This window comes from Exophiala mesophila (assembly GCF_000836275.1).
Source record: "Exophiala mesophila strain CBS 40295 unplaced genomic scaffold supercont1.5, whole genome shotgun sequence".
Taxonomy (NCBI): domain Eukaryota; kingdom Fungi; phylum Ascomycota; class Eurotiomycetes; order Chaetothyriales; family Herpotrichiellaceae; genus Exophiala; species Exophiala mesophila.
This window is the reverse complement of record NW_015622508.1, coordinates 1581067-1606971: the sequence shown is the minus strand read 5'-3', so window position 1 is coordinate 1606971 and position 25905 is coordinate 1581067. Positions and strand designations below refer to the sequence as shown.

Sequence of the window (25905 nt, the reverse complement as noted above, 5' to 3'; positions counted from 1 at the left end):
TGAGGGTTGGGTTGGATGGAAGCATGGAAATGCCCTCAAGGCTGAAATTGAGAAGTAGGGTGTCTGAGAGTTGGAGGGTGCAGCAGTGGGTGCAAGAGCAAGGTCTGTTTGCCAGTGACCCAAAAATCGAACTTTAAAATCGGTTAGAGGATTGGCGAATGAAAGACGAGCGATGGGGGCAAAGATTGGCATTGGGGTGGGAAAATCAGGCAAAGCCACAGCAGAGGAGTCAGAGACACCCTCCCGAGCGCCCATGCCTGGTGAGCCTAGACCAGTTACAATTCAACTGCCAAATCAACAGGCGTCGCTAGCGTAGACCCGACGTGCCCTTGGACACACACCCTGACCACTCACATACACATCAGCCCGTTTTCGAGCGGTTGCCTACTCCGTATGGATCCTGCAGTCCCAGATTTCCTGCTCTTCCACTGGCATTTCAACCAGGCCCTGGCCCTCCCAAAAACCTTTTGTGTCTCTCGCTGGCTGGCTGGCTAAACCCATCTTGGGGCCCTGCCTGGGGCTTCCACTCTCACTCCCACGCTGGCTCCTTATCCTTTCTCTACTCGCCCATTCACACGAGTTTTGGTAACGCCCAAGGATCATCCTACAGAGGGCTGGTTCTCCCCTCAAGTGCCTCAAATCTCGAGACGCGTCTTCCTCCTCCAACATACCTACTATTGTCTTTCTCGCACCTATTTGAATGGACAAAGACGTTAAGAGTTGATGATACATAGTACAATTGTAGGCAAGACCAATATCACCATTGATGGGTCAGAAGGAGAGATTGCATCCAAAATGTGCCGGGCAAGCCTGCAACTCGAGGGTGCGGGCATTGAAGATTCAACTTGTTGGCACCTGTAATTTTCTGCATCTACCATCCCTACAAGCTGCCCATGGAAGACATGTTACAAACCCAAGAATTGCTTTGTAGGTGCAGTGCATCGCATCCAACACGTCACTCATCAACTCTTCTATATCATTTGCTCAAGAGGCAAGCAACCTCGAGCCACTCAAGACAGTCCCCAAACACAAGCTGTCCCTGCACCTGCGCCTGCGCCTGAACCTGCACCTGAGCCTGCACCTCCCGGCTCCTCCTCGCAGACCTGCTGCTTGGGATGGTCCATAGCACCTAACACTCAACCATAAGGGAGCTAGTGGCCCGGGAGGCTCTGACAACCTTGGACTCTGCCATTTCTGCCTCTGGACTTGAGTGCCAATGCCCTAACTAGTGACTTTAGACGTTCAGTCATGGTTAATCCCCAGAGTGGCCATTTTCGAACCCGTCCATCCTCCCAAAGTCGCCCACCCTCCTCTCCCTCTCCCATCCCATCGTGTCTTTCTCTACCTGTCCCTCCATCTTCTCGCCATCACAATCCTTTCTCCCTTTTTCACCCAGACTCATCATTGCTACCAGCCATAAGATCTCCTCTACATTCATCCACTGCGCTTCGCTTCTACCTTATCATCGACTTGTTTTTATTACCACTCTTACCCCATTGCGCCTCTCTTCACCTTCCTCGACGCCTTTCGACTTCTCTTTCACCTTTTGACGACTCGACCTACAACTCGACCTCAAACTCACCAGCTGTTCCCCATCAAACGCCAATCAAATTGGACGACCTTGCCCAATTCAGCACCAGCTTCCATCGACATCCGCTCCTCTGCGCCCCATTCATCACCTACTCTATACATCCCTAGCCCTTGAAAGACCTTCCTCCCGATCCTTTCAGATCTGAAAATCTCTCCTTCTAGCACTCGCAGAAGCCACAACACCCAAACTCTGCTTTGCCATCACTCTTGGGTCTCTTTGCGCTGGTGGCTATCTTTCCAACGCCATGCGCGACATGCGACGGTCTATCTACAAGTAATCCACACCCTACTATCCTCCCAATCCTGTCCATGACGAGGTACTCTGTCTAGATTATGACAGAGTCCTCCGTTCTCGCCACGCATCCTGCGCAGAATCAATATCCGGTCACCGCTGCACCCTCGCTCGCTTCGCCCCTTCCCAACGGCTCTCTGTCCGATAATAACGCACAAGAAGAGGAGGAATACACCATCAAATGCATTTGTGTTTATCAAGATGACGATGGTAACACCGTCTATTGTCCCAAATGCGACACTTGGCAACACATCGAGTGCTACTACCATGGCAAACGAGTGCCAGACGAGCACTTCTGCCAGGATTGTTTTCCCAGAGATCTCGACGCGAAGAAGGCAACCGAACGCCAGAGGAGGCATCGAGAAGCTCCTCTCGATAGCGGTGACCGGAAGGCCAAAAGGCCAGCCCAGAAAAACCAGAAAAAGAAACATAAAGATACCCCCATCACAGAACATGTCAATGGCTGGCACTCACACGAACGCCATGAATCAAGAGACGGGCCACCCGCCAAAAAGCCAAAAACCAATCATCGCACATCGGGATCCATTGTGTCGATGAATGGCGACTCAAGAAAACGAGCGGCTTCAACGGTGCAGTCATACCCTAGTCCTTCCAAATCCCCTCAGGAAATGTTTCGCTTTCCCGTTGTCCCTGCGTACACCACCGAATTCCTCGAGCTCTACGATCGCGATCAAGGCAACATTGACGCAGACGCAAGTGAACACACCATTCAAGCCACCAACATTCTCTCTGCATGGCGCACAAAACCATCCCTAATCGTCAACGAGAATGAACAACAACCCGTCAAAGAACGCCCATTCGTTCGACCCAGTGCACCACTGGACTCAAGCAAATGGCCAGAGGTAACGATTGAAACGGTTCAAAAGACTGACATTGAAATTGACGGAAGGCATCCCACCTGGCGACTACTTCGTGTTCACAGGCCGGTCAAGAAGGACGAAGTTGTTGGCGAAATTCGTGGTCAGATCAGCGTGCTTGAAGAACATTGTCAACAAAAGTCATCTTCGAACCGATGGCAAGAACTCAGGCACCCCGATCCCTTCGTTTTCTTCCACCCTCACATGGACCTTTGCATCGACAGCAGGAAGTCTGGTACATTGTTTCGCTATATACGACGGTCATGCATGCCAAATGTCACATTAAAGACGTTCATAACGGACGATGATCAGGCCCACCACTGTTTCGTTGCCACCAAAGACATCCCTGCTGGATCCGAATTGACGACAACATGGTATCTCGACACAGTCATGCAAGTCCCGTCGGACGACGCCAGCCGACAAGACCCACAAGCCCATAATCGTCGAGTGGATTGGGCCAGCCGGGTTCTGGCCAACTTTGGAGACTGCGCATGCGATGCTGGACCGGCCTGCCACCTTGTCAAGGTGGATGGCAGAGCCCCTGCGAAGCCTCTAGAGGCTGCGCCCAAAGACAAAGGGACGAAAAAGAAGAGGTCTAGGGCAAAACATGGGCATTCGCCTCTTGGTACTGGCCACGCCACCAACAGCCGAGCTGGTAGCGAACCCAAGATTCACGAGGATGAAGAACCGTTTGATCGGAGATCGACGACGGACTCTTCACGAAGTGGCCCTCAGAGTCGAGACATCACGCCTGTCAATGTCGCTGCTCTTGATGCGGACCCTGTTCTGGGCACTGGACTGACTGGCCGGGAGCTGCGGAAAATCCAGATGGCCGAGAAGGCGTTTGAAAAGCGCGAACAAGAAAAGAAGGAGCAAAATGCTCCAGGACAGCAACGGAAAAAGAAGCGCACTAGTGGTGGCTCGACGCTGAATACGCCCAATGTCCATACCTCCAAACAGCTTGGTCAGCAGCCTAACTCGAACCCCTCGACGCCGAATGTCCTCGGCCAGAACGACGCCTTTTCTGCCTCTCCTCCGCCCTCGAAAGGGACAAGCAAGCCCGCGCATGGACATGCCGTCGCCGATTCCAAGTCAGGGAATCTTCCCGTTCGTCCCGTTTATGTCAGTGTATCGGTGCAGACGGACCCGGAGGAAGCTGAAGTGATGGTGCCCCCTGCAAAGAGAAGGAAATTCTGTACACCTACACAGCGATTGCTCAAAAGACTGTTCGAAGATCGGGTGAAGCACACACAGCAGACGACGAAGCCGGATTCACCTACCATGGCGCAGTCTGAAGCCAGAGCCGGTCTTGAGACGCGGAATCGAGAGGTGGAGATGACGGATGCACCACCTTTAGGCAATCACGTGTCAGCTCCAACAGCAGAGGCGTCAGGACAGAGCAGTGCAGGATCCAGCCCTGTGAATGTGGGAACTTCAACATATCCTCTGCCCTCACAAGCTGCACATACGGTACAGCCGTACAAAGATGCAGGGGTGGCTCGAACCCAGACATTCTCACTACCACCTGTACCACCATTCAACGTGGCCAGCTCCTCCAGCCCGTCAACCACTTTGGCTGGAGGTCTGACGGCTACTCCGACCACCCCATCCACAGGCCCACCGTCTCTTTCACTCCAGCCATTGTCCAATGGCCCTGTGTCGCTTGGCCAGGGTGCAGTTACACCGGGTCCTACACGTAAGAAGCTCAGCCTTGGAGACTATATGAGTCGACGTAATCTGGCATCGACCCCATCCACCGAAAAATCGCAGCTCTTGGGAGGCTTGAGTGGTGTAGATGCAGAGGGTTCGCGGGAGGGTGAGAACGTGCGATCACCGTCTGGAGCGGCAGATTCATCACCATTGACATCGAGACCGAGCGAAGATCTTGCACAGCAAGTGGCAGCTCAGGGTGGGCTTGGTGGAAGTGCCGTTGACGACCGGTCGACCAAGGACGAAGGGGCTGAGATGGCCCAAAGTCCTTCTGGAGCAGCCGCTTGAGGTGTGGCCAAGGCCGAATCACCTGCTGTCAAGCCTGAGGAGAGCAGTGCAGGCCAAGTAAAGTGATGGTCACGACATGGTTGCATGGTGGATGTACGATATATCACGGAGGAGGGACCACTATTGGAAAATCCCAATCCATGTTACGAAGCCATAGATAAGTTGCGGATTCCGCAAGGGATGAACTGGCAAGGCTGGCACAAAGCCAGCAAGGCCATGATGAGGGCGCGGAATACAGGCAAAGATGATGCGGTATACGGCGCCTAAAAGCGGGAGCAAGAGCCAGGCAAAGGCAAGACAGACCAGGATGCGCAGGCGTTTGGTGGGCGGCGGGAAAGTCATGTTTGGGATTATTGAATGATCATCTCCTCCATGTTTGGACGTTTCGGTGTAGGGCAAACAAGCTCCAGGCAGTCCTGAGAGCGGATGCATGTAAATAGTGTAGTATGAATGAATGCAGCCCTGGATACTGGGATATAAGAGGCTGGAGAGAGAGAACAGAGAGAAGAGCAGTACTGCTGTTGTGTGTGTTTTTGTTATTGTTGGGTGGGCGCAGTAAGGACCACAGTACTTATCAGGGATATGCAATAATGCAAGAGTGCCCGAGGGCCTATGAGTACAGGTGTCTACGGGTGTGAAAAGCACCCAAAGGACCTATTGTCCAAAGAAGAATCTCCACGGATGTCCCAACTACGTAACCCGTCCTAAGTAGTTATTACCATATGCGAATGTCTCTCACGGGGGGTGGAGATATCTAAAGATTGCCCAAAGAGAGGGACATACCCCACGTTGCATCCTCCATCATAGCCTATCGCCCATAACCAATGGCCTAAGCGCATGCCGATAGAGGCAGTCCCCAGTGAGTGCTTTAACTAAAAGCCCTGGCAGTCGTGCGTAAAGTCCAAGGGCCAAGGCCCCTCGACCTCTCCACCTCTGACGTGTTGTTTCTCCTCAATTCCCCTCTCTCTCTCAGAGCTTCTCAAGCTTCTCGACCTTCTCGAGCTTTTCTCCCAGTGGATCGTCACAATGATTAACTCATCGTGGCTCGCCAACTGGATCCTTTCTCCATATCCATCGCTTGTTTTTGAGCCAATCGCCATTTCTCAGGCCCCTCGGACCCTGCGTTTCAACGCTTTTGGGTCAGACCGACCAGAGCCCCTCGCGCCCCTCGTTCGGTGTCCTCAGAACTATGACATCGTATGCCACGACCGCCCAGACCAGATGGATTGAACAAAAATGGCATGCAGTACAGCATGTAAATCTTTGTCAACAATGGTATTGCTCGTCCCTCGTCGCTCATCGCTTGATTTTTCTTCCTTTTTGAAATTACTCTTTCGTGTGTCGTCGTTACTTGCACCTGCCCCCTCGTCTCTTCCCTCTTTAATTTTGCGTTTCTCCTCCATCTAACTGCGCCGCTTTCATCATGGCACAACTTCCATTTAGTGGCGTGCGAACGCCTGTCAGACAAAATTCCCTTGATGTGAGAAACGACATTGTCGTACAACAGAATCATTACATTGGAATCGATGTCGGCACAGGGAGTGCTCGTGCCTGTATCATCAACGAGGCCGGCGACATTGTTGGCCTCTCATCTGAAAACATTGGCTTGTGGCAGCCCCAGACCGGCTACTATGTACGTTGACCCACCCATTGATAGACACACCAACATTGTATCATCAAAGTCCTAACATATTCAACAGGAACAATCCACAACGGACATTTGGCGTTGTATCTGCATCTCGGTCCACCGGGCCATCGCTCAGAACAACATCGATCCCAACTCGGTTCGAGGAATTGGCTTCGACGCCACGTGCTCGCTCGCCGTCTTCACTCACGACACCGATGAACCCGTCAGTGTCACCGGACCCAACTTTGACTCAACAGCCAATGACCGCAATGTCATTCTTTGGCTCGACCATCGTCCCGTCGAAGAAACCAAAAAGATCAACAACACCAAGCACAACCTTCTCCGATATGTCGGTGGTACCATGAGCATCGAGATGGAAATTCCTAAGGTGCTTTGGTTGAAGAACAATATGCCTAAAGAACTTTTTGACCGTTGCAAGTTTTACGACTTGACGGATGCTCTCGAACACATGGCCACTGGAAATGAGAAGAGGAGCTTCTGCTCCGTCGTCTGTAAACAGGGATACGTGCCTGTGGGGGTCGACGGCAGTGTCAAAGGCTGGCAAGAGGATTTCTTGAAAGAAATTGGTCTAGAGGATCTCGCTGAGGATGACTTTAAGCGAATGGGTGGAGTCAACGGGGTGGTGAGCCTATTTCATTATTTTCTTCTTCTTGATTATCGTTCAAAGCACAGTTGACTGACTTCGTTGGTGATGGTTTCAGAACGGAGAGTATCTCTCCGCTGGTGAATTGGCCGGCTATCTGTGTGAGAAAGCCGCAGCTGATCTCGGACTACCTCCTGGAATTGCCGTCGGTAGTGGTGTCATCGATGCCTACGCCGGGTGGATTGGCACCGTGGGAGCCAAAGTCAACCTCACCCCCGATGAGCTCGACACCTCCGCAGCAAGCAACGACCAATCCCAGGCATTTACTCGTCTGGCCGCCGTCGCAGGTACATCAACCTGTCATCTCGTTCTATCCCCCGACCCAGTCTTCGTCCCCGGCGTCTGGGGCCCCTACCGCGACAGCATCATCCCCAACTTCTGGATGGCCGAAGGCGGACAATCCGCAACAGGCGAACTTCTCAAACATGTCCTTGAGACTCATCCAGCATACAACCAAGCCCTCTCTATGTCCCAATCCAGCCACGACAACATCTATGATTTCCTTAACCAACACTTGATGGACATGCAAGAACGAACCTCTGCCCCTAGCATCAGCTACCTAGGACGCCATTTCTTCTTCTACGGCGATCTCTTTGGCAATCGCTCACCCATCGCCGACCCCACCATGTCCGGCTCAGTCGTCGGCTTGTCAAGCGATAAATCCCTCGACGGTCTAGCCCTATACTACTACGGAACCATGGAATTCATCGCCCTACAAACCCACCAGATCATCTCAGCCATGAACGACTCCGGCCACAAAATCAGCAGTATATTCATGTCTGGCTCACAGTGTCAAAACGAGATCTTGATGTCTCTGGTTGCTACTGCGTGTGATATGCCGGTGTTGATCCCTAGATATGTGCACGCCGCTGTCGTGCATGGTGCAGCCATGCTGGGTGCTAAAGCCGCTAGTGCGGATGCATCTGGTAAAACAGAAGATTTATGGAATATTATGGATCGAATGAGCAAGACGGGGAAACTCGTTCGGCCGACGGAAAATAAGTCGGTTAAGCCGTTGTTGGAGGTCAAGTATAAGGTTTTCCTGGAGCAGTGTGAGAGACAGAGGGAGTTTAGAAAGATGATTGATGCTGTTACGGGTGATGCTTGAAATGGACGATAGTTGACTGTGGCTAGAAGGTAATGGAATGGTATTTGTATATATATACATTGGACCTCGGTGGAAAGATATAGCATCATAGCATCATCGGCATCGGGATAAGAGTTGGACTATTTCCTATCGCTTTGTGGGCTCCTGTGGGTCTGTGGTGGAAATGGATGGGTGACATAGCATATCCATCGGTCAAAGTCCCACGTTGTCGTCAACTCGGCATTCAATGGATCATCTGACCATGTAGTCACCAAGGTAGTCAGTACATGGTAGTATATAGTATATAGTTGGTTAGTGAGAAAGTATAAAGAAGAGCGCTGTGATATAAATACGAGTATCAAAGTATCTGTGGCCTGTCTGTATAGTGATGTCCTACAGTATATTGATCGCCTTATACTATACATACATATGTTCCGCATGTGTAATAAAGTCAAGTGCTATAACTACTTACCTAGGTAGGTACCTTACTACACGCCATACAAGATCTGAAGATTCAAGTTCAAGATTCAAGAGAACATTAATACTGCATACTGCACACCTGCGGAGTAGTACCTATGTAGATGTCTATCTGAGTTCCCTCAAACCCAAGGTCCACATTCCCCCAATGACGAAATTTTAAGCTCTCGACTGACCGAGCGAACGCTTGCCAAAAGTCTACCTAAGCTTTAAAGGTAAGCATGGCAAAGTTAGAGACTTGTTTTCTGGTTGGTTGGCTTGGACCTTTTGGCTTGTAGTGCATAATGCTTGTGACGACCCGTTCCACATCCTTCCCCTCCCCTCCCCTCCCCTTGCCTCCCCTCCCTCTCGGTCTGCCGCTTCCAACTTCCTCTCGTGTGTCGATGTGGTCGTGCGTCGGGTGTCGTGCGTTCTGTATAGATATGTTCAGCGAGATTGGAAAATCAACGGGGAAGGAGTGAGAAACTAGAAGGCGATTTTCTCTATGATATATTTATATATATATATATATATATTTATATATATATATATATATATATTTGGTCGGTCGAAGATACTTGAATCTCCATGTTGGCCCTCCTAAGCCAAACAAAGCTATCCCCTCTCCCATCCACGTAACACCCCATGGATAGCCGGTCGACCTTTCTTGGTCCGGGGTATGGCGGTCGATCTTGACGCTAGTCAGTCCTCGTCATGTAGTCAATCGTACCTGTGGCTTGATCTACTTGCGGAGAATGCATCCTCCTTCTCTCATGTTACCGAGCATGACGATCGCTAGGAAACTTCAACGTCTTAGAGTTTGGCACGGGTTGGATGTGTGACGGAATGGCAATGGCATGACGTCTGCGTTCAAACGCCGACAGCGATCATCGATGCATCCACACACGGTTCGAGTTGGAAATGGACGCTGCCAGTTATGAATACATCCATGGATAGTATGTAGTAGTTGCATCTATCTCCTTGACAGTTCTTTTCATTCCAACATATCCTCTTGTTTCCTGAGACTCTCTCCTTGAATTGGTCTCTGCATCGTTGCGTGTCTCGGCCAACATGGGCTTTCTAGGTCCCAAGCAGCCATACTTTGGCTTGAAAGGAGGATGGCTCACTTTCTGGATCACTGTATGTTCTCACTCAGAAGTAAATGTGCCGTTATGAGAACATGAACCACTAACGACTCGTCTCTGTTGTAGGTTGCCTGCGCAACAGATATGACCTTGTGAGTGGAGAATCATCTTCTCCATGTTGAAGACTACTGACATAGACTCCCTCTCGAAGATTTGGGTATGATCAGGTCAGTAACCATCCACCCGTGCTATGACATATGTTTCGAAGTTGACCAAGATGATAGGGTGTATTCGGTTCGTGATCACTCTCATTTGATGACTACATTCCAAATCTGACCCCCTCAGGCGGTGTCATCGTCACCCAGGATTTTCTCGACGTGCATAATCTGGCAGGACCTAGCAAGACCAGTCTCCTAGGTTGGTCTCCATCTCCTTCCTGCTTGCAAGGGTCATGGCGGGTGTTCACAATTTGACACTTCTTAGGAACCGTCACGGCCATTTACGACATCGGATGTTTCTTCGGCGCGGTCTCCGCTGTATGGCTGGGTGAGGTTCTCGGGAGAAGAAGATCTGTCCTTGTCGGTACCACCATCATGTCTGTTGGGGCTATTCTGCAAGTAGCCTCTTATAGCGTTCCGCAGATGATCGTGGGACGTATTGTCGCTGGTATAGGCAATGGGATCAACACCTCGACGGCGCCCGTGTGGCAAACCGAAACCTCAGCAATCAAATGGAGAGGAAAATTGGTGGTCATTGAATTGATTCTCAACATCGCCGGCTTTTCGTTGTCCAACTGGATCACGTATGGATTCTCGTTCCTGCCGGGTCCGATTGCCTGGAGATTTCCATTGGCGTTCCAATTCGTCTTCATCATCATTCTGTTTGCAACAGTTCCTTGGTTGCCAGAGTCGCCTAGGTATGGAACGGATCTCGTCCCACTGTCACTTTCCTGCATGACTGACTAAATTGGGGTGATAGATGGCTCATCGCGCACGATTATGAAGATGAAGCATTCACCATTCTCGCTGATCTCGAAAACAAATCCGAAAACGATGCTTTCGTCATGGCCCAGCATAAAGAAATCGTGTACACGGTTCAGTACGAGCGCGAAAATGCCGTGAAATGGATGGACCTCCTGCGAGGAAAGACTGCAGGAAAAGGTGGAACAAAGACCATTCGACGACTGATCCTCGGGGCTGGCACTCAAGCTATCCAACAACTTTCTGGGGTAAGGGCCAGAAATCATGTTCAGTGAGGCATATCACACATACTGACCTTGCAACCCACAGATCAATGTCACTTCTTACTACCTGCCCACTGTTCTCATTTCCTCCGTCGGCCTGGACGAGAAAATGGCTCGACTTCTCGCCGCTTGTAACAGTGTCTCGTACCTCCTCTTTTCTCTCATTGGTATTCCGAATGTAGAGAAATGGGGAAGGCGCAACATGCTGATATTTGCCGCATCCGGCCAGGCATTTTGTTACCTGATCATCACAGTTCTCATTCGATATAATGAGCTCCCAGGCTTCCCTCACGCTCACGAAGTTGCCTCTGCATCTGTGGCGTTTTTCTTCCTGTATTATGTCTTCTTCGGCATTGGTATGCAGGGAACACCTTGGTGTATGTCGAATCGAAGCCACGTTTGTTTTGTGTTCAAGACTGACTGAAATAGTATATCCCACTGAAATCAACTCGCTCTCAATGCGTACCAAGGGAGCTGCAATTGGAACTGCTACCAACTGGATATTCAACTTTGTCAGTACAATGTCCATGACTAATTGCAGAGACAAGAAGCTGACGATTGCTATTGATAGATGGTTGTTGAGATAACTCCGATTGGCATTCAGAATCTCGGATGGCGGTTTTACATTGTGTGGACTGTCTTCAACGCGTCGTTCGTGCCCATTGTCTATTTCCTGTATCCCGAAACGGCTGGCCGATCTCTCGAAGACATTGATGACTACTACCGAACTGATCCGCCACTTCTCGTATTCCGGGACAAAGATGCCATCTCGACCAAACGTCCAGAGAAGTACCGAATCAGAGAAGAGGAGGAAGTTCGTAGACACAGCTCGGTGGATCGCGAAACTTTTCGACGACAAAGTAGATTGGGCAGTTTCCAAGCTGGTATGGGCAGAACTGACAGCACCTTGCGACACAGGGAAGCTGAAGAAGACTATGAAGGAAAGACAGAAGCTGGAGATATTGAACAGGATAGGTATCATCACAAGGAGGATGTTTGAGTGAGTCGGCTCCACTTGTGAGGTGGTCTTTGCTTCAGGCGTTTCTGGCCGAAGAATTTGTACAGGGTGAATTTGGTCATGCTTAACTTTGAGCTGCTGGTTTTGACTTTAGGGATATGGTATACCCTCTCGATACAGGACAACAAACTTGATTGTATTGAGTTGCATGGCTGGTCGCCAGGTTGTGGCTGGCGAAGAATAATGAATGAAAGCGATTTCCAATTTAGTTAGGCGTCCAGCTAGTTCGCACGTCGTCGACCACAGCCTGGAGGGGGATGTGAGACAAACTCTTGGAATCAGTTATTTCGAAAATCAGCCAGGAAGAAAGAGCCCTAATGACCGAGACTCTTGAGTCAAGACCGGCGATCATAATGAGACCCACAAACTCAAAGATCTCTTCGACACGAAAGACCGCATCGGTGTCAGTCTCGATGTCAGATTCCTCGTGGAAACCAGCAGGGCCCTCGATGTCAACAACGTTGTGGGCGATCATCATGAGCATCATAAGAGATGGCAACTTCGAACCGCCGGCACGTAGAACGAAGTTGGCAGGCGTACTCATTTCGACTGCACGTGTTAATGCTTGTAGATAGCGCGAGGTGTGACGGGCGCTGCTTCGAAAAGCATACAACGCAGCATTTATCGTAAATAACATACCCAGAAAGAATCGGCATTGCGCATCGTCGAGCTCGAATGAATCCGGATCCGATTCTGCTGGTACTCTGACGTAGCAATGTAGAGCAGTCATTGGTGCGAACGCCCGAGCACGATCTGTCAGGCAGTCGCTACTCGTGGCATCCCCTGAAATGAACCGGCGATGAGACGAGGAGGATGATGAGGCGGCGTTGGAAATTGTAAAAGAGGTAGACGAATTTCGCTCTCGTTGCTGCAACTTGACCTGGGCGTGTTGACGAAGATGGGCGTTCCAGGTTTGGATCTGGGCGAGTGTGGTGGTGATGAGGGCTGCTAGACGGGCATCGAGGAGACTTTTTGTATCAAAAAGGGAGCGAAGCTGGTTTTCGACAATGATATTGATGATCATGAGGCCAGTGGGGTATTTTAGACGACGGATGGAGGACAGGCCGCCATTGAGGAGCAAGATACGCTTGACAGCGGATAAGTGCTGTTCAGCAAGGACATCGTTGCCGAGGCGTTTCTCGCAGGCGGCGGCGATGGCAACTGAGAGGAGAAAGTCTTCGGCGGTGGAGCTAGATTTGTCAGCCAGGCGGGCGTTCATGGATCGGTAGATCTGATTGCGTCGTGTGAGAATGGACAGTTGGGCATCCTTTCTGCTGGGCTGGAAGCTGACAACCTGGGACTCAACGACCAGCAGCAGCCACATGGTGGTAATAGCATTATCGCTTATGACGTTGAGAGAGACATTGCGAGCGACCTCTGAGACAGTGCCGGTTGTCGTACCGTAGATCTGATCGGGAACGGTGGAAAGGTCTATCATGTTAGAAAGAGGAGTAGAGATGGAACGTTTGAGAGCCATACACAGGTGCAGCAAATGCTTGTCCGGGACGGAAAGCTCGATCGAGGACCGGACAAAGGGGTCTAAGGCACTTTTGCTGATGTTGATTGGGATCTTGGGGGACTGAACGAAGGATCTGGAAGCACCAACGACCTTGACTGGCCGGCGCTTGGCTGCATGGACACGAAACTTTATGACCAGGGGCTTCCTAGGACGGAAAGCAATGTTCATTGGCGCTGAGAGATTGGTCAGTTTTCAGGGACGGGGCGATGGGATAGAGGATCGTGAAGAGAGAGGATGTTGACCTTTCGAGTCATTGCTGGAAACATGATTGGTAGCATTCTTGACTTTTGGAGACGGTTCTTCGCTGGTGGGACGAGACTCTGCGATATATGGGATACCAGCCTGAGCGTCATTGGACGAGTCGTCATCAGGTCGTCGAGTCCAAGTCTCGCGTCTTGCCTTGGGGTGTCGAGGATAAGACACGCGGGCAGCATGGGAGCGAGCCTGGGCCTTGATTAAGTCTGTGCGATACTTGGTGGGCTGTGAGGTGGAGGTGATGGGAGATACAAAGAGGTATTTCTCGGGCACCTCCGCCATTGAGGTGAGGTTTTCGACGTGGTTTCATTGAGATGATACCCATGCACATTGAGGTGAGAGGTACAAACGGCCGTCCAAGAGAGATATGGGCGATTCAGTGGGCTAGATAAAAGATCAGTAAGTTGACAGTCAGCAGGCGGGGAGACAAACGCGGGGACAGGGATCAAGAAGGTAGGCGATAAACTCATCCTTGGTAACAGGCTGGAATCACCGAGCCTCTGGCATGCCGACATGGTGACCGGGGTCTTGTCACACTAGTTGGTCGATGGCTTGCGCATGCCTACATAAGTATAGGTTAGGGGAGGGATTATTGGGCGTTGATTTGGTTGAAGTGGAAGATACAGTATTGGGGTATGGACATGGACATGGGCAAGGGCGTAAAGGAGTCAGCGGAAAGGTGGAGGATAGTCGAATCTGAATCTGACGGTGGTGATGAGGCTAGAAGCAGAATGAGATGAATATAAGTCTGCGTCTGTGGAGGAAGAGGAAAAGAGAGGAAAAGAGGGGCAAAGTAGAAGGAAGGATCGATGGACATGATGAACCCATTTCCTGTTGCGCACCTGCTTCTGATTCTCGTAATTGTTCCTGCCTCGAACATGTCCAGCATCCCTCGCACTTTCCTTCTGTCCTGCTCCTTCCCGTTGCGTTGATTTGTTCATCTCAGTCTTAGCATTGCGCCCCAATTTCCTGATATGGCGTTTGCACTAGCATCACACCTTCGACCACAAAGATAAATACTTTCCGAGAGGACCAGCATATCAAATGGAGCTAGAATCTTGGACTCGAACTTCTCGCCAAAATAGCCAATTGACCACTTGACGCCATCGTAATTCAACCAAGGACATATGATGACCATTCAACCTGCATTATCACTGGGTGGAAACCCTTGTCAGACTGGTTAACATGAAGCGTAATCATGACAACTTGGAAAGTCATTGCGTCGACCAAAAGTACTGCCAAGGATGGCGAGGAACCAACTAGGAAGTGAAGTCAGATCTTCATCCATCATTCACATCGGCATCGATATCGGCATCTGCACCGTTCCTGTATCTCCATAGTCTGCTCAGGTCTTTGATCAGGACCCCCTGACTCTGTGGCTCGGTCCCTTCTAGAGCTTGCACCGTATCCCAGCGGTCAAAAGTAGCCTGATCCACTCGCTGGTCCATGTATTCATTGCCATCCAGTACTCGTCCTCGTACAGCATCCGACGAATCGAGCTGGAACATGGGGTCCAAATAATGTTGATTCAGTAGATGTCCCGGTCCTGTCCGTTTGAACAGCCGCCCAACAAATCGATTCGAGTCTAGGGCCTCCTGACTAGGCAATGCTGCTGTTGTCTGACCAGACCCAGCAGTACCCGGTGGAGGAGGATCTGGTCGGAAGTGGAGAATACCTCCGCGAGCAACATAGTCCAATGTGTTGGCATAGTGCTCTATGTGCTTGACGGTTCTTGTCTCTGACTCCCTCTCCCAAGGCCTAGACTGAGTGATGGAGGTCGTTAGGAGTGGCTGCTTCCCACCCGCCGAACTTCCGCCCTCAGTCACATGTCCATGATGTGACAGCGTGGATGCTGGAGCATTCCAATGATTGGCCGCGTTCCCAAATGTATATATCTCCAGTTTAGCTAACTGGGCTGCGGCGAGTGTTGCATACAGCCAGTCCAGAACCAGACTGCCTTCGATGCCTCCTTGACTGTGCACGATCAGCACTACCTTGGAAATGTCCTCGTCGGTCAGCATGTCCATCAGTTCGGCGTATGCAATTCGTATGTCGAGAGTGGCATATGCAAAGTCACGTTGGATGATGCACTCAATGACATCAAAAATGATTCCGCTTCTGATGAATCCCAAAGAATGTGAGCATCGAGACACCTTTGTAATCGACAGACTTCTCTGACTTACGTGCGATTGTGAATGCCATAAATCGGTCGACGGAACGTCAGGGCTAGTCGGTCGAGGTTGGCCTGTAGCCAATGTTTTCTGGCATGGCTGCTTGAGCACGACTTTATAGAATCGGTTCCTGGAGGCAAACTCACCCTGTCGCGACACCATTGATATATACCCATCTCTCCCGCGGGTCCACATTCCGCCCGATGGTGTACTTCTCATGCGACTTGTACAATCTGCGCCTCCATCCGTTCAGGAGGACGGTCACCAGCCGGGTTCCAAAGATGAATGCGGCAATGTAGGAAAAATAAAAAATCGGAGCCGGAAGGACAACGGCCAGAGGCAAAAGAGAGAGCAAAAAGATGGACTGTGCCACTATCAAAACCAAGTGTTGGAAGACGGCCCACGCATTCTGAAGGGTCGGGTAGAGCTCATCCAATTGCCCGGTATTGGAAGTCCAAGGAGGGATGACGAGGCCGAATAGACCAGGCCAGGGGAACAGGTTACGGGCAAACAGCCCAAAGTCCTTGATGAACAACCATAGGGGATCTGCAGTGTAGGGAACTGGAGTGCTGGCGTCGGCCATGTTGATGTGCAGATGTTGGCTCGTAGGGCTGAAGATGGAGAACGTTGACGACCAAGAAAATGTCTTATAAGTCTCAACAATTTGGCCCCAAGGCAGCCTCTGGACACAGCCTCTCACTGACAGCAGCCTCGAATACGAAGTGGTCAGCAAATGAGAGGGAGCTCACACCCACATCGATCACATGCGCTGCGTCCACGTTCCAGCCCACGGCATGTTCAGCACCAGATCCTGGCTAGATGGGAGGCTGGCCTGATTGCAGATACGCGGTCAAGTCTCAGCGAGGAGGTAAAAATAAGAAAATGATGTCAAGAGGAGGTTGTTCAGGCCAAGCTATGTGGCACCAACCTAAGTTCCCGCTTGGAGGACGCCTATGTACGAATCCTTAATTATAGCGACTGCAGATCGATGCGTTATAGCGATAGTTAGCATCTGCATGAGATCTGAAGGGGATCCGAGTGGGATTTTGATGGGATCTGAAAAGATGGAACGGCGTCGAGCGTCGTCATGACGTGCAACGTTCAGGAAGGTGCGACCCATCATCGTCGTTGCACCACAGAACTTTAGAGGAAGGTGCAGAAGTCAGTGTGCAGAGAGGAAGGAGCGTTCCTTCATGCTGACCCTCTTCACGTGACGGGCGACACCCACAGTCGAGAACTCTTCTTTTGATCCTTTTGTCGATCAATCCCAATCAGCTTAACACCTAAAAAGATACTCAGACCCCCATTCGAACATCTCCAACACCTATTCACTCAACTTGTGGACTGGACAAGCTGCGGAACGAAGGCCGTCCCATCCAAAGAGTGGGGGGATAACCCCAGGGTGTGGGTAATCCTCAATGACCGGTAGGTTGTAAACAGCCTATAAAGAGTGGCCTATATGCTAACAGATACTTCGTAGGCGTGGTTGGCTTCCTACCTAGATCGATGGGGTAACCCGAGGCTCACCCAAACCACCGTGCCTCAGACCCTGAGCACCGCTGTTTTCCGCAGCAACCAGACCCATCACTATCGCCCGTCGAAGTAAATTTCCATCTCGTCTTATTGTGCTCAACGCTTGCTTTCATTCTTCCTCATCCCCAGCAGCAAGCATTGTTCTTCCTCGAACACTGTCGACAACCATGTCGGACCTACTTCATGGGTTGGAAGTTGCAAAGCACAATTCCAAAGACTCGTGTTGGGTCATTGTCAGTGGCAAAGCCTACGATGTGACGGATTATTTGGAAAAACACCCAGGCGGATCTGCCATCATTCTTCAGTATGCTGGCAAAGATGCTACATCCGTCTATCAACCGATTCATCCAGCTGGTACGATCGAGAAAGCACTCTCTGCGGATAAGCATCTAGGACCTGTCGACCCTTCGACCATCTCCACAGTGTCTGCACCTCAGGTGTCACGAAACTTGGACAAGATGGCCCGGATTCCTCTCTCACACTGTCTCAACCTCGACGACATTGAAAAGGCTGCCGAACGCATCATCGACCGCGCCTCCTGGGCTTATTTCCACTCGGCTGCTGATGGTCTGGGTGCCCTTGCCAATAATCAGAATGACTGGAGAAAGGTCCTTCTCCGTCCGCGTGTCATGCGCAATGTGCGACGGGTGAGCATGCAAAGGACTATGCTCGGCTTCAAGAGCCGCCTGCCCTTTTTCATTGCCCCCGCAGCTCGTGCCAAGCTGGTTCATGAGGATGGCGAGTTGTGTTTGGCCCGTGGTGCTGCTAGAGCCGGGATCCCATATTGTCCCAGCACATACTCAACCGTCCCGCACGACGAGTTAGCACAGTGCTGGACCACAACGCGAGGAAACAGCGAATACGGAGCCCTTTGGTTTCAACTCTACATCGCCCACGAAAAATCCAGTGCTATCGAACTCATCACCAAGGCACGGACGTTGGGCTACCAGGCTTTAGTCATCACTGTCGATTCACCCGTGGTTGGCAAGCGAGAAGAAGACGAGCGATATCGTGCCGAACTGGTAACCGCGTCTGGGGATGCCTCGCTCCTGACGGAATGGTCCAAACCACAAGAAAGTGAGGATGGGCCGCCTCTACGCGGTCATCACTCGTCCACTCTGAATTGGGAGGACCTTGGCTGGATTCGGGAAGCGTGGCAAAACGCTGGGCCCATCGCCTTGAAAGGCATTCAGACAGCCGAGGATGCTGCCATTGCTGTCGAGCACGGCATCGATGCCATCTATCTAAGCAACCACGGAGGAAGACAGTGTGATGACGCCCCGAGTGGAATCAGTACACTACTGGAGATCCGCAAATTTTATCCCGACATCCTCACCAAGGCCGAATTTTATCTGGACGGATGGGTGCGTCGCGGTGCCGACGTCATCAAAGCACTATGCCTGGGCGCCAAAGGGGTTGCCCTCGGCCGGCCATTCATGTATTCAGTCGCCATGGGGGATGAGGGGGTCATGAAAGTCATTCAACGTAAGTACTTGTCTTGTATATGTCAACTCCCGACGTCCTCAGGTCGCTCACAGTGTTTCTGCCCACAGTTCTCAGTGAAGAAATCGAGACCACCATGCGCAATATGGGAGCAAGTTCTCTCGACCAACTCAACCCATCTTTTGTCAACACCAAACGCCTGGAGCTGGAGTTGCCCGACGACCTCAACTTTGCCTTTAACGAGGCTGCCCTCAAAGCTAAATTGTGAGAAACAAAAGTAGGGCCATTTCAAGCCAAGGGGTGTGCAGTATCGATGGAGTTTGAATGCAGTAAGATCTTGGGTAGATCGTGTAGACAGGTGTGTATTGTATTCTTGAGGGCAGTCAAAATAGGGCATGGCATGGCAGACCTAGCGAGGCTGTGGAACGTATTCGAGGTCATACTTCATGACATCAAAAACCCACTCCTCCTTACCGCCACCATCCACCCTGTCCAGACTCGTGACTGTGAAGTTTTTTAGACTGTCCCAGCCCAAATGTAGATATAGCGGCTCTCCGGCTGGGGTGGCTATCAGGGTTGCCGTCACGTTATCATCTTGGCCCATGGTCTCTTTGGCGAAATCGACACCGGATCTCACTAAGGCGCCGCCAGCTCCTCGTCTTTGATAGTCAGGAAGGGTGCCAAGGGTGTCAAGGTAGAATTGGTGGGACGGAGGGTACGGCTGGTCGAGGTATTGACGCTTTGCAGTGGTGAGCTGATGGTCAAAATCAATGAGACGGGTGAGGTTGAGAATTGCTAAACAAGCTTCAGGCACTTCTAGGGTGTTGACATCCGTCAACGAGGGCAAGAAAAGTCCATTAAGCATTTTGAGAGATGATGATGTTGGAGCATGAGACCAGGCATTCGGGAACTCCCAGAAAGCCACTCCTGCAGGAACCAAGTGATGAGGAGCATCGTTGTCCGGCAAAAGGGCAATTTGGACCATCATGGTGGGGTCGTGTAGCACCGATTTCACCTGGCCAAAGACACAACTGAAATAGTCATGGGGATGTTGGTCCATGAATTGGTAGACATACTGGGTTTCTGGTGAGTCATGGAAGGCTTCTTGGACAATGTTGGTGATGCGTGATGCGTCTGCAATGGTGGCATTGCGGATCTCGACGCCGGTGATTAGGGTGGATTGGACGGAGCAAATGGATGTGCTGGGCCAGTTCATCAACACCAGAACAAGTATGGTTAGCGATCGAAAGGAAACTTCAGGTCGGTGCATCGTGGTGAGGTTTGCACAAAACACTGAGATGGAAGAAATCACAGGACATTGCAAGGAGCTGGTTGCGTCCTTGGAGCTGTGGTAGTAGAACAGCCACAGGCTGCCGTTTCTCAAAGTTGAGGTTGTTGTCAGTATGACGCATTCAATTATTGCTGCGGTCTGGGACGGCAGGTGGGGTTACATTCACCGTTGTGCCTACCTGGCCTGGTCGTGCTTGCCTACCCTGGAGCACTCAGTCAGCCAGCGGTATGCAGCGGCAGATCAGCATGCATTGGTCCCAGCAAGAGACAGCCATGGCAGGGTATCTGTAATTTCGAATTGATTCTCATTGGCTTTTTCCATAGAGGTGCCTGGAGTAGAGAGACTGACGACATCGTGGTAGGTCTGTAAGGTAGGTAGATAGATGTAATCATGGAAATGAAGTCAACTAACTTCCTTCACCACACGGATTTCTTCAGCTTGGCAACCACGACCGCCCAAGTCGCGTCTCTGGGGGTTGGCGCGTGGCGCGTCAAGAAAGTGAATCTACTTAATCAGGTTTAGTGGCTGGGGAACTGCCCCGGGAACTGCATGGTCCAGCCTTCTAAATGCAGTAAACTGACTGATGGGACGACGTCTTTGAGTGTCTGTCTAATGCTGACTGAACTGTGAACCATCAATAAACTTACCACTTTACTTACTTAGTCTCCGCTCACTACCTGCAGGAAACATGCTGGTTTGTGATACAATACCTTGAGTAACATCACCTTGGCTTCCTGCACAATTCCTTGAGTCCTTGTCTGGCAGAGTGCGATCTTCAAGATCCATCTGTCAGATCCTGTCCTCCTCCCAGCCCCAACGCATGGTTCCAGTTTCCCAGTACATACCTCTTGAACATATCACATCTTCCTCCGCGGCTCATGCGGGCATGAACGCTTGCTGCGCTACGTTTCACTCTCTCCCCGCGACCACCAGAGCTGAAGAATATTGCTGGAAGAAGGCGGACATATGACCATGGAAACCGATGACGACCTGGCCATTTACGCTCAACCTCTGAGCAGCGATGAGGAGGATGCGACAACCGACACCATCAACAACGGTTCATCAACACCCAAAGGTGACACTGCACAAAAGTCACAGTTCTCTTCCAAGAAGCGCCCCGCACCCACCAGAGCCTCTTCAAGAGCAAAGGCAAGAAAGGTCATCCGCGATGAACCTGATCAACAACAGCTGGTTGTCGGTGCCGACCAGTCCCTCACAGAATCCTTCTGGATCCCTCCGGCATCCCAGAAAAGAAGGCTGAACAAAGGCTATGCTAATCGCAAGCTCGCTTTCCAAGCACCAGAGCCTATCCCCGAGAGACAAGAAAACGTCGCTAAGCAGCCAGGCTATGTTTCATATGACCAAGTACAACTCAAAAAAGTCGCCGTGCCAGAAAAGAAAGGATTTGTTGATGTCGAGCCGGTCCCTGGGTTACGGCCATCCAACAACACGTCCAAGTCCAAGCCTTCAATGAAGATTGCGGACCTGCCACAGAAAAAGCCTGGCTCAACAGCTGCCGGTTTTCAGATGCCTGACCTACCAGAATTTGTATCTTCATCGACCAGTGCTGAGACAGATGTCCCGACCGTCTTTGAAACATCCTTCTCGTTTGCATCAGGCAGTGGTCTGCAGAGTCCCTCGACATCCGTCTCTTCGTTGTCCTCCGCAAGGTCCATGTCACCGATCGACCTCGACATTGACGTGCCAGCTCTGAGCCGCAAGTGTCCTATTTGTAGAAAATACGTCCAAGATTCCAAGCGGCTGGCTGTTCCAGCAAACCTGCGGTCATTATCGGTGCAACAGCAAAGATCATTTTGCAATGAGCACCAGCTCTGCGACGCCAGAGACGTTTGGGAAGACCGAAAATATCCCACGATCGATTGGCAAGCCCTCGAGAAGACTCGAATACCTCGAAAACTCTCTTTTCTCAGGAGAATAATCGCTGGACAAACACCTAACCTCTACTTGGACGAATTAAAAAGCCAACTCAAGAGCGCCAAAGGCAATCGAAAAAAGTTGCAGGCATATTTGAATGAAGGGATCGTGGATTTTGCCAAACCAGGGTATTACGGACCCAAGGGAACGCAGCTCATGGTCAGAGCCATCACCGTGGCCTTGACCGACTCTTTGAAGACTGCCTTGCAGAAAGATTCTGTCATCCGTGGAGTTGGCATCGGTGCTTTTGTCAGTGCCGTCCTCGTCCCAGCACTGACGCTCACGTTCGTGATCGAAGACCTGAATCTACAAAGCGAAGACTCTGGGCGGAAAGTCTTGGAGGAGAGCACCTCAGTCGGGGCTTTGTTGAACCCTGATGATGATCATATCGAACGTAATGAAGACGATGACTGAAACTGGTCGAGCAGCCAACCGCATAGTGGAGGACAGACTAAGCGGGCAGGGCTGCAAGCCGTGTAGGATTTCGGGATTTCAGAGATTTCCTAAGTGCATCTCAATGTACAAAATGAAGCCAGCTCTATGCACACTTGAATTCTACGTGAATCGTTGTATTCAACCTTGTCTGTCTCAACTGAGGGCTCGAACTGGATCTTAAAACCCTCTGTAGCACGTGATGAAGTCACCCTCGACAATTCTCCCTTCTGTCCATCACAGTACTTGTTCATCAACGATTAGCATACGATGGACAAGGGCAATCAGGTTGAGGCACATAATTAGACCCAGCTAATAGGAGTCTCTCGGTTCTGAGAATGAGGGAAGACTCTGATGAATTCCCATATCCATCCATCCCATCTGTAAACCGAGAACGCTGAGTCAGCCACATCCTCCCCCTTGGTGAACAACAACAACACGTCCTCGGACGGCCGTGCAATTCCGCGGTTGATGGTCTCCGGCCTTCCACTTTCTGCATATGGGGAACCATAACCCTATTTCTCATCCAGGCAAAAATACATACGCTGACAAGTTCCATCCAACGCAGCAACTGGTGGGGATGATCTCGATGGCTTGAACATCCAGCAACGCGATCTAAGTTAGGTATGGTCTGAGGAAATGTTGGCTGTGAGCCTTTTCTTTTTTATTATACTGTTGAGGAGGTCAATCTTTACAACACACACTGTTTATTACTACAACAGCATTCACACCTATCTGAAGTCCAATCTCACCACTGTCAATTTTACACTACTACCACCACCACCAGCAGCTGGACCAGTGATGAATAAAAACCTAACAGAACACAAACACTGAAAACCATGGCCACCACAACCACATCATCACCACCCAACCCCAACCCAAATACACAATCCCGCGAGTCCGAGTCCGTGTCCCTACCAACCAACACTCGCACAATCCGACCCAAACGCTCCGGCATGATCCAACATGTGATGCGAATGCGTCTCGCCACAGGCGTGCGATCATCACCTTTCGCCGGCCGACTCGGCGGCAACCAGGAATTTGTGGTCGATCGAGAAAACCCGGAAAATGCTGTCTTGCTGGAGCGAATGCCGGATGCAGCTCCAAACTTGAGTCTCAGAGAAGCTTTTGATCTTCGAGGATTTGCTCAGGCCGAGTTGTATCGTGCGGCTGTTATTGAAGGGATTGGTAAGTTACTTACTTTACTAAAGTAGTTACTCATTTTCCAGGAGAAGATGGATTGAATTCTCAACTCTCAGGGTAGTCACATGGTATTGGCTTACTGATTCACTGATTCATTCACAGGAACTCTAGTCTTCACCTTCTCATCGGCATACAACTCTCTATCTCCATATGAACCACCACCTCTTCCATCACCGACATCAGGCGTCTTCAGCACAGCAGCATTTCTCGGCCCATTAATCGGATCCATCATCACAATCATCACACTCTCACTCCTGATTTACTCATTAGGCGCCATTTCTGGCGGACACATGAACCCACTCATCACGATTGGAACCTTTTTCGCTCGCTTGACCACCTTCCCCCGCCTGGTACTCTACCTATGTGGTCAACTCGCTGGAGCGAGCCTCGCCGGCCTGTTACTCCGTTCCGCCGCCGATACCCGCTCGTTCAAAGTCGGCGGATGTTATCTCTTCCAAGACATGGCATCCGTACGATCTGCTTTAGCCATTGAATTCGTCGGGGATTTGCTCTTGTTAATCATGGCATTCGGCGTCGGGTTGGATCCTCGCCAGGCTGAATTGTTTGGTCCGGCTCTCGGACCCGTTTTGGTTGGGTTGGCGGCTGGATCCACGGCGTTGAGTTTGGCATTTTCAAAGCCTGGATATGGTGGTGCGAGTTTAAACCCCGCGAGATGTTTTGGTGTTTTCGTTGGAAGTAGCTTTCCCTCTTGGGCCTGGGTTACTTGGGTGGGTCCAATTGCCGCGAGTCTGGCTCATGGTGTCATGTATTTTGTGGTTCCGCCCATGCCGGTCAAAGGGAGGAATATTGGTGAGGTTCATGCCGAGTTGGGTCAGAGGGCCAAGGAGAAGCAGATGGAGAGGAGTTTGGAGGATAGAGTTTAGATACGGTAGATTGTTCGTGTCGTATGGATGATGGCTTGCTAGGTAAGGTAGATAGGTGGGTAGGTAAGATGGTAGGTAGATGACCACGCCAAATTAAGCGCCCATCATGGTTCTCCTTGCTGGAACACTCTTCTTTTTCTTCCCTCCACCCTTGACGAATTGAACGGCTTTATGTCGGCGTTCCTCCATCCCTGCGTCTTCACCGCGATGTCCTTCGATCCAGCAATTCGTACAGTACAGGTCTCCATCGCAACCTACACAGCGCAATGTGGCGTCGTCACTGCAGATGATACACCAATCATCGATTTCCTCGTCGGTGAATCCAATCGCAGGTTTGGCATGTGAAGTGCCGCCGCTGGACTTCTTTTGAATGCTTGTTGGTACTGTCGGTAGTGATAGGCCAGCAAACCGCGATGCGAGGTCATCATCGTTGGCGTTACCGTTGGCGTCTGGTTCAGCAACAGGATCTGGTAGCTTGGACGGAGTTGTTGGTAGGTCAAGGCTAAATGACGCTGGTGTCCTGGTGTCGTGCTTTTCGGTCTGATCACCCGATCCTGATCCAGCCGGCGATTGTTGGTCCTCCTCTGACCCATCTTCCTGGTTGTGCTCTGCTTCTGGCGAGTCGTGCTTGATTTCGTCAAGAATCCGGGCAAGTAATTCATCCGCCTCTTCATTAACTTCGCCTTTAATCTGGTTGGGAGTTTTGCGGGACCTAGCATTGTCGACTCCGCCTTCATCGTCTGATTCTGGGTCGGGTTGGAAAACCGACACATCGACCGCAGGTAGTTTGGCAGATCTATTAGTATCTAAAGTAGCATTGGACACATGTTCATGCTCCTCTTGGGTGTCCCATGTTCCGTCGGCAAGAGCACCTTTTGCGGCTTGCAGTAAATCTGCAACTTGATCTTCCTCACTCTTGTTTATCTCCCAAGCATCAGATGGGCCAAGGTCCGCTAAGAGCTCCTCCACCGTCTTTTCGTCCTCTGCTTTGTTACCCGCAGCCGCTCCTGTTGAAGAAGAAATGTCACCTGAAGATGATGTCCCTCCCAACGACTTCCATCTCGATAGGAGATCATTCTGAAGGGCGCGGCCGGGGGTTGGATCTAATGAGGGCGGTGCAGGGTTTGAAAGAGGAGCGTCAAAACTGTAATGTTTAGCATTCGTAAATGTAACCACAACTTGAGACCACCACTCACTTAGTCCGATCAAACGACACTGTCGATTGCTTCAACGCATTCAAGCGTGAGAGTAAATCCTCATCTTTACTCGTGCCTCGATCATTAGACATTACCGTTGTAAGA

The 25905-nt window shown here is 50.9% G+C and overlaps 10 protein-coding genes across 11 annotated transcripts; 6 read left to right on the top strand and 4 right to left on the bottom strand.

The window, feature by feature from the left end:
• Positions 1–1164: 1164 nt before the first annotated feature.
• Positions 1165–5425, top strand: PV10_07313 (uncharacterized protein). The gene has a single exon (XM_016372202.1). It carries the CDS (start codon positions 1924–1926, stop codon positions 4756–4758), a length of 2835 nt encoding a protein of 944 aa, XP_016221534.1. The 5' UTR covers positions 1165–1923; the 3' UTR covers positions 4759–5425.
• A 382-nt stretch (positions 5426–5807) lies between these two features.
• PV10_07312 (uncharacterized protein) lies at positions 5808–8488 on the top strand. Its single transcript, XM_016372201.1, has 3 exons — positions 5808–6391; positions 6459–7028; positions 7108–8488. The coding sequence occupies exons 1-3, from the start codon at positions 6182–6184 to the stop codon at positions 8155–8157; spliced, it is 1830 nt and encodes a 609-aa protein (XP_016221533.1). The 5' UTR covers positions 5808–6181; the 3' UTR covers positions 8158–8488.
• Positions 8489–9663: 1175 nt separating this feature from the next.
• Positions 9664–11920, top strand: PV10_07311 (uncharacterized protein; the record flags this gene model as incomplete). Its single annotated transcript, XM_016372200.1, has 10 exons — positions 9664–9732; positions 9804–9829; positions 9889–9904; positions 9962–9971; positions 10023–10094; positions 10161–10593; positions 10656–10905; positions 10967–11297; positions 11350–11432; positions 11492–11920. 10 exons carry the CDS (start codon positions 9664–9666, stop codon positions 11918–11920), a joined length of 1719 nt encoding a protein of 572 aa, XP_016221532.1.
• Positions 11921–12143: 223 nt separating this feature from the next.
• PV10_07310 (uncharacterized protein) lies at positions 12144–13994 on the bottom strand (the record flags this gene model as incomplete). Its single annotated transcript, XM_016372199.1, has 3 exons — positions 12144–13369; positions 13418–13630; positions 13700–13994. 3 exons carry the CDS (start codon positions 13992–13994, stop codon positions 12144–12146), a joined length of 1734 nt encoding a protein of 577 aa, XP_016221531.1.
• A 998-nt stretch (positions 13995–14992) lies between these two features.
• PV10_07309 (uncharacterized protein) lies at positions 14993–16466 on the bottom strand (the record flags this gene model as incomplete). The annotated part of the gene is made up of 3 exons (XM_016372198.1): positions 14993–15830; positions 15896–15973; positions 16030–16466. 3 exons carry the CDS (start codon positions 16464–16466, stop codon positions 14993–14995), a joined length of 1353 nt encoding a protein of 450 aa, XP_016221530.1.
• A 911-nt stretch (positions 16467–17377) lies between these two features.
• Positions 17378–20363, top strand: PV10_07307. 2 transcript variants are annotated; one of them, XM_016372196.1, is made up of 3 exons: positions 17378–18901; positions 18970–19608; positions 19670–20363. In XM_016372196.1, the coding sequence occupies exons 1-2, from the start codon at positions 17584–17586 to the stop codon at positions 19125–19127; spliced, it is 1476 nt and encodes a 491-aa protein (XP_016221528.1). In that variant the 5' UTR covers positions 17378–17583; the 3' UTR covers positions 19128–19608; positions 19670–20363. The 2 variants fall into 2 exon arrangements, with proteins under 2 accessions (XP_016221528.1, XP_016221527.1); XM_016372195.1 differs by having other exon boundaries at positions 18970–20363.
• On the bottom strand, positions 19269–20129 carry PV10_07308 (uncharacterized protein; the record flags this gene model as incomplete). The annotated part of the gene is made up of 1 exon (XM_016372197.1): positions 19269–20129. One exon carries the CDS (start codon positions 20127–20129, stop codon positions 19269–19271), a length of 861 nt encoding a protein of 286 aa, XP_016221529.1.
• Positions 20364–21122: 759 nt separating the features above from the next.
• PV10_07306 (uncharacterized protein) lies at positions 21123–22499 on the top strand (the record flags this gene model as incomplete). The annotated part of the gene is made up of 1 exon (XM_016372194.1): positions 21123–22499. One exon carries the CDS (start codon positions 21123–21125, stop codon positions 22497–22499), a length of 1377 nt encoding a protein of 458 aa, XP_016221526.1.
• Positions 22500–23201: 702 nt separating this feature from the next.
• Positions 23202–24686, top strand: PV10_07305 (uncharacterized protein). The gene is made up of 2 exons (XM_016372193.1): positions 23202–23705; positions 23823–24686. The coding sequence occupies exons 1-2, from the start codon at positions 23357–23359 to the stop codon at positions 24602–24604; spliced, it is 1131 nt and encodes a 376-aa protein (XP_016221525.1). The 5' UTR covers positions 23202–23356; the 3' UTR covers positions 24605–24686.
• Positions 24687–24697: 11 nt separating this feature from the next.
• On the bottom strand, positions 24698–25892 carry PV10_07304 (uncharacterized protein; the record flags this gene model as incomplete). The annotated part of the gene is made up of 2 exons (XM_016372192.1): positions 24698–25748; positions 25801–25892. The coding sequence occupies 2 exons, from the start codon at positions 25890–25892 to the stop codon at positions 24698–24700; spliced, it is 1143 nt and encodes a 380-aa protein (XP_016221524.1).
• Positions 25893–25905: the final 13 nt, after the last annotated feature.

Excerpts from the sequence above, each read along its gene's own strand:
- PV10_07313 (XM_016372202.1), top strand. The coding sequence starts at position 1,924 with ATGACAGAGTCCTCCGTTCTCGCCACGCATCCTGCGCAGAATCAATAT.
- PV10_07312 (XM_016372201.1), top strand. The coding sequence starts at position 6,182 with ATGGCACAACTTCCATTTAGTGGCGTGCGAACGCCTGTCAGACAAAAT. Across the intron at positions 6,392-6,458 it reads AGCCCCAGACCGGCTACTAT|GAACAATCCACAACGGACAT; the intron begins GTACGTTGACCC and ends CATATTCAACAG. Across the intron at positions 7,029-7,107 it reads TGGGTGGAGTCAACGGGGTG|AACGGAGAGTATCTCTCCGC; the intron begins GTGAGCCTATTT and ends TGATGGTTTCAG.
- PV10_07307 (XM_016372196.1), top strand. The coding sequence starts at position 17,584 with ATGTCGGACCTACTTCATGGGTTGGAAGTTGCAAAGCACAATTCCAAA. Across the intron at positions 18,902-18,969 it reads GGTCATGAAAGTCATTCAAC|TTCTCAGTGAAGAAATCGAG; the intron begins GTAAGTACTTGT and ends TTCTGCCCACAG.
- PV10_07305 (XM_016372193.1), top strand. The coding sequence starts at position 23,357 with ATGGCCACCACAACCACATCATCACCACCCAACCCCAACCCAAATACA. Across the intron at positions 23,706-23,822 it reads GGCTGTTATTGAAGGGATTG|GAACTCTAGTCTTCACCTTC; the intron begins GTAAGTTACTTA and ends ATTCATTCACAG.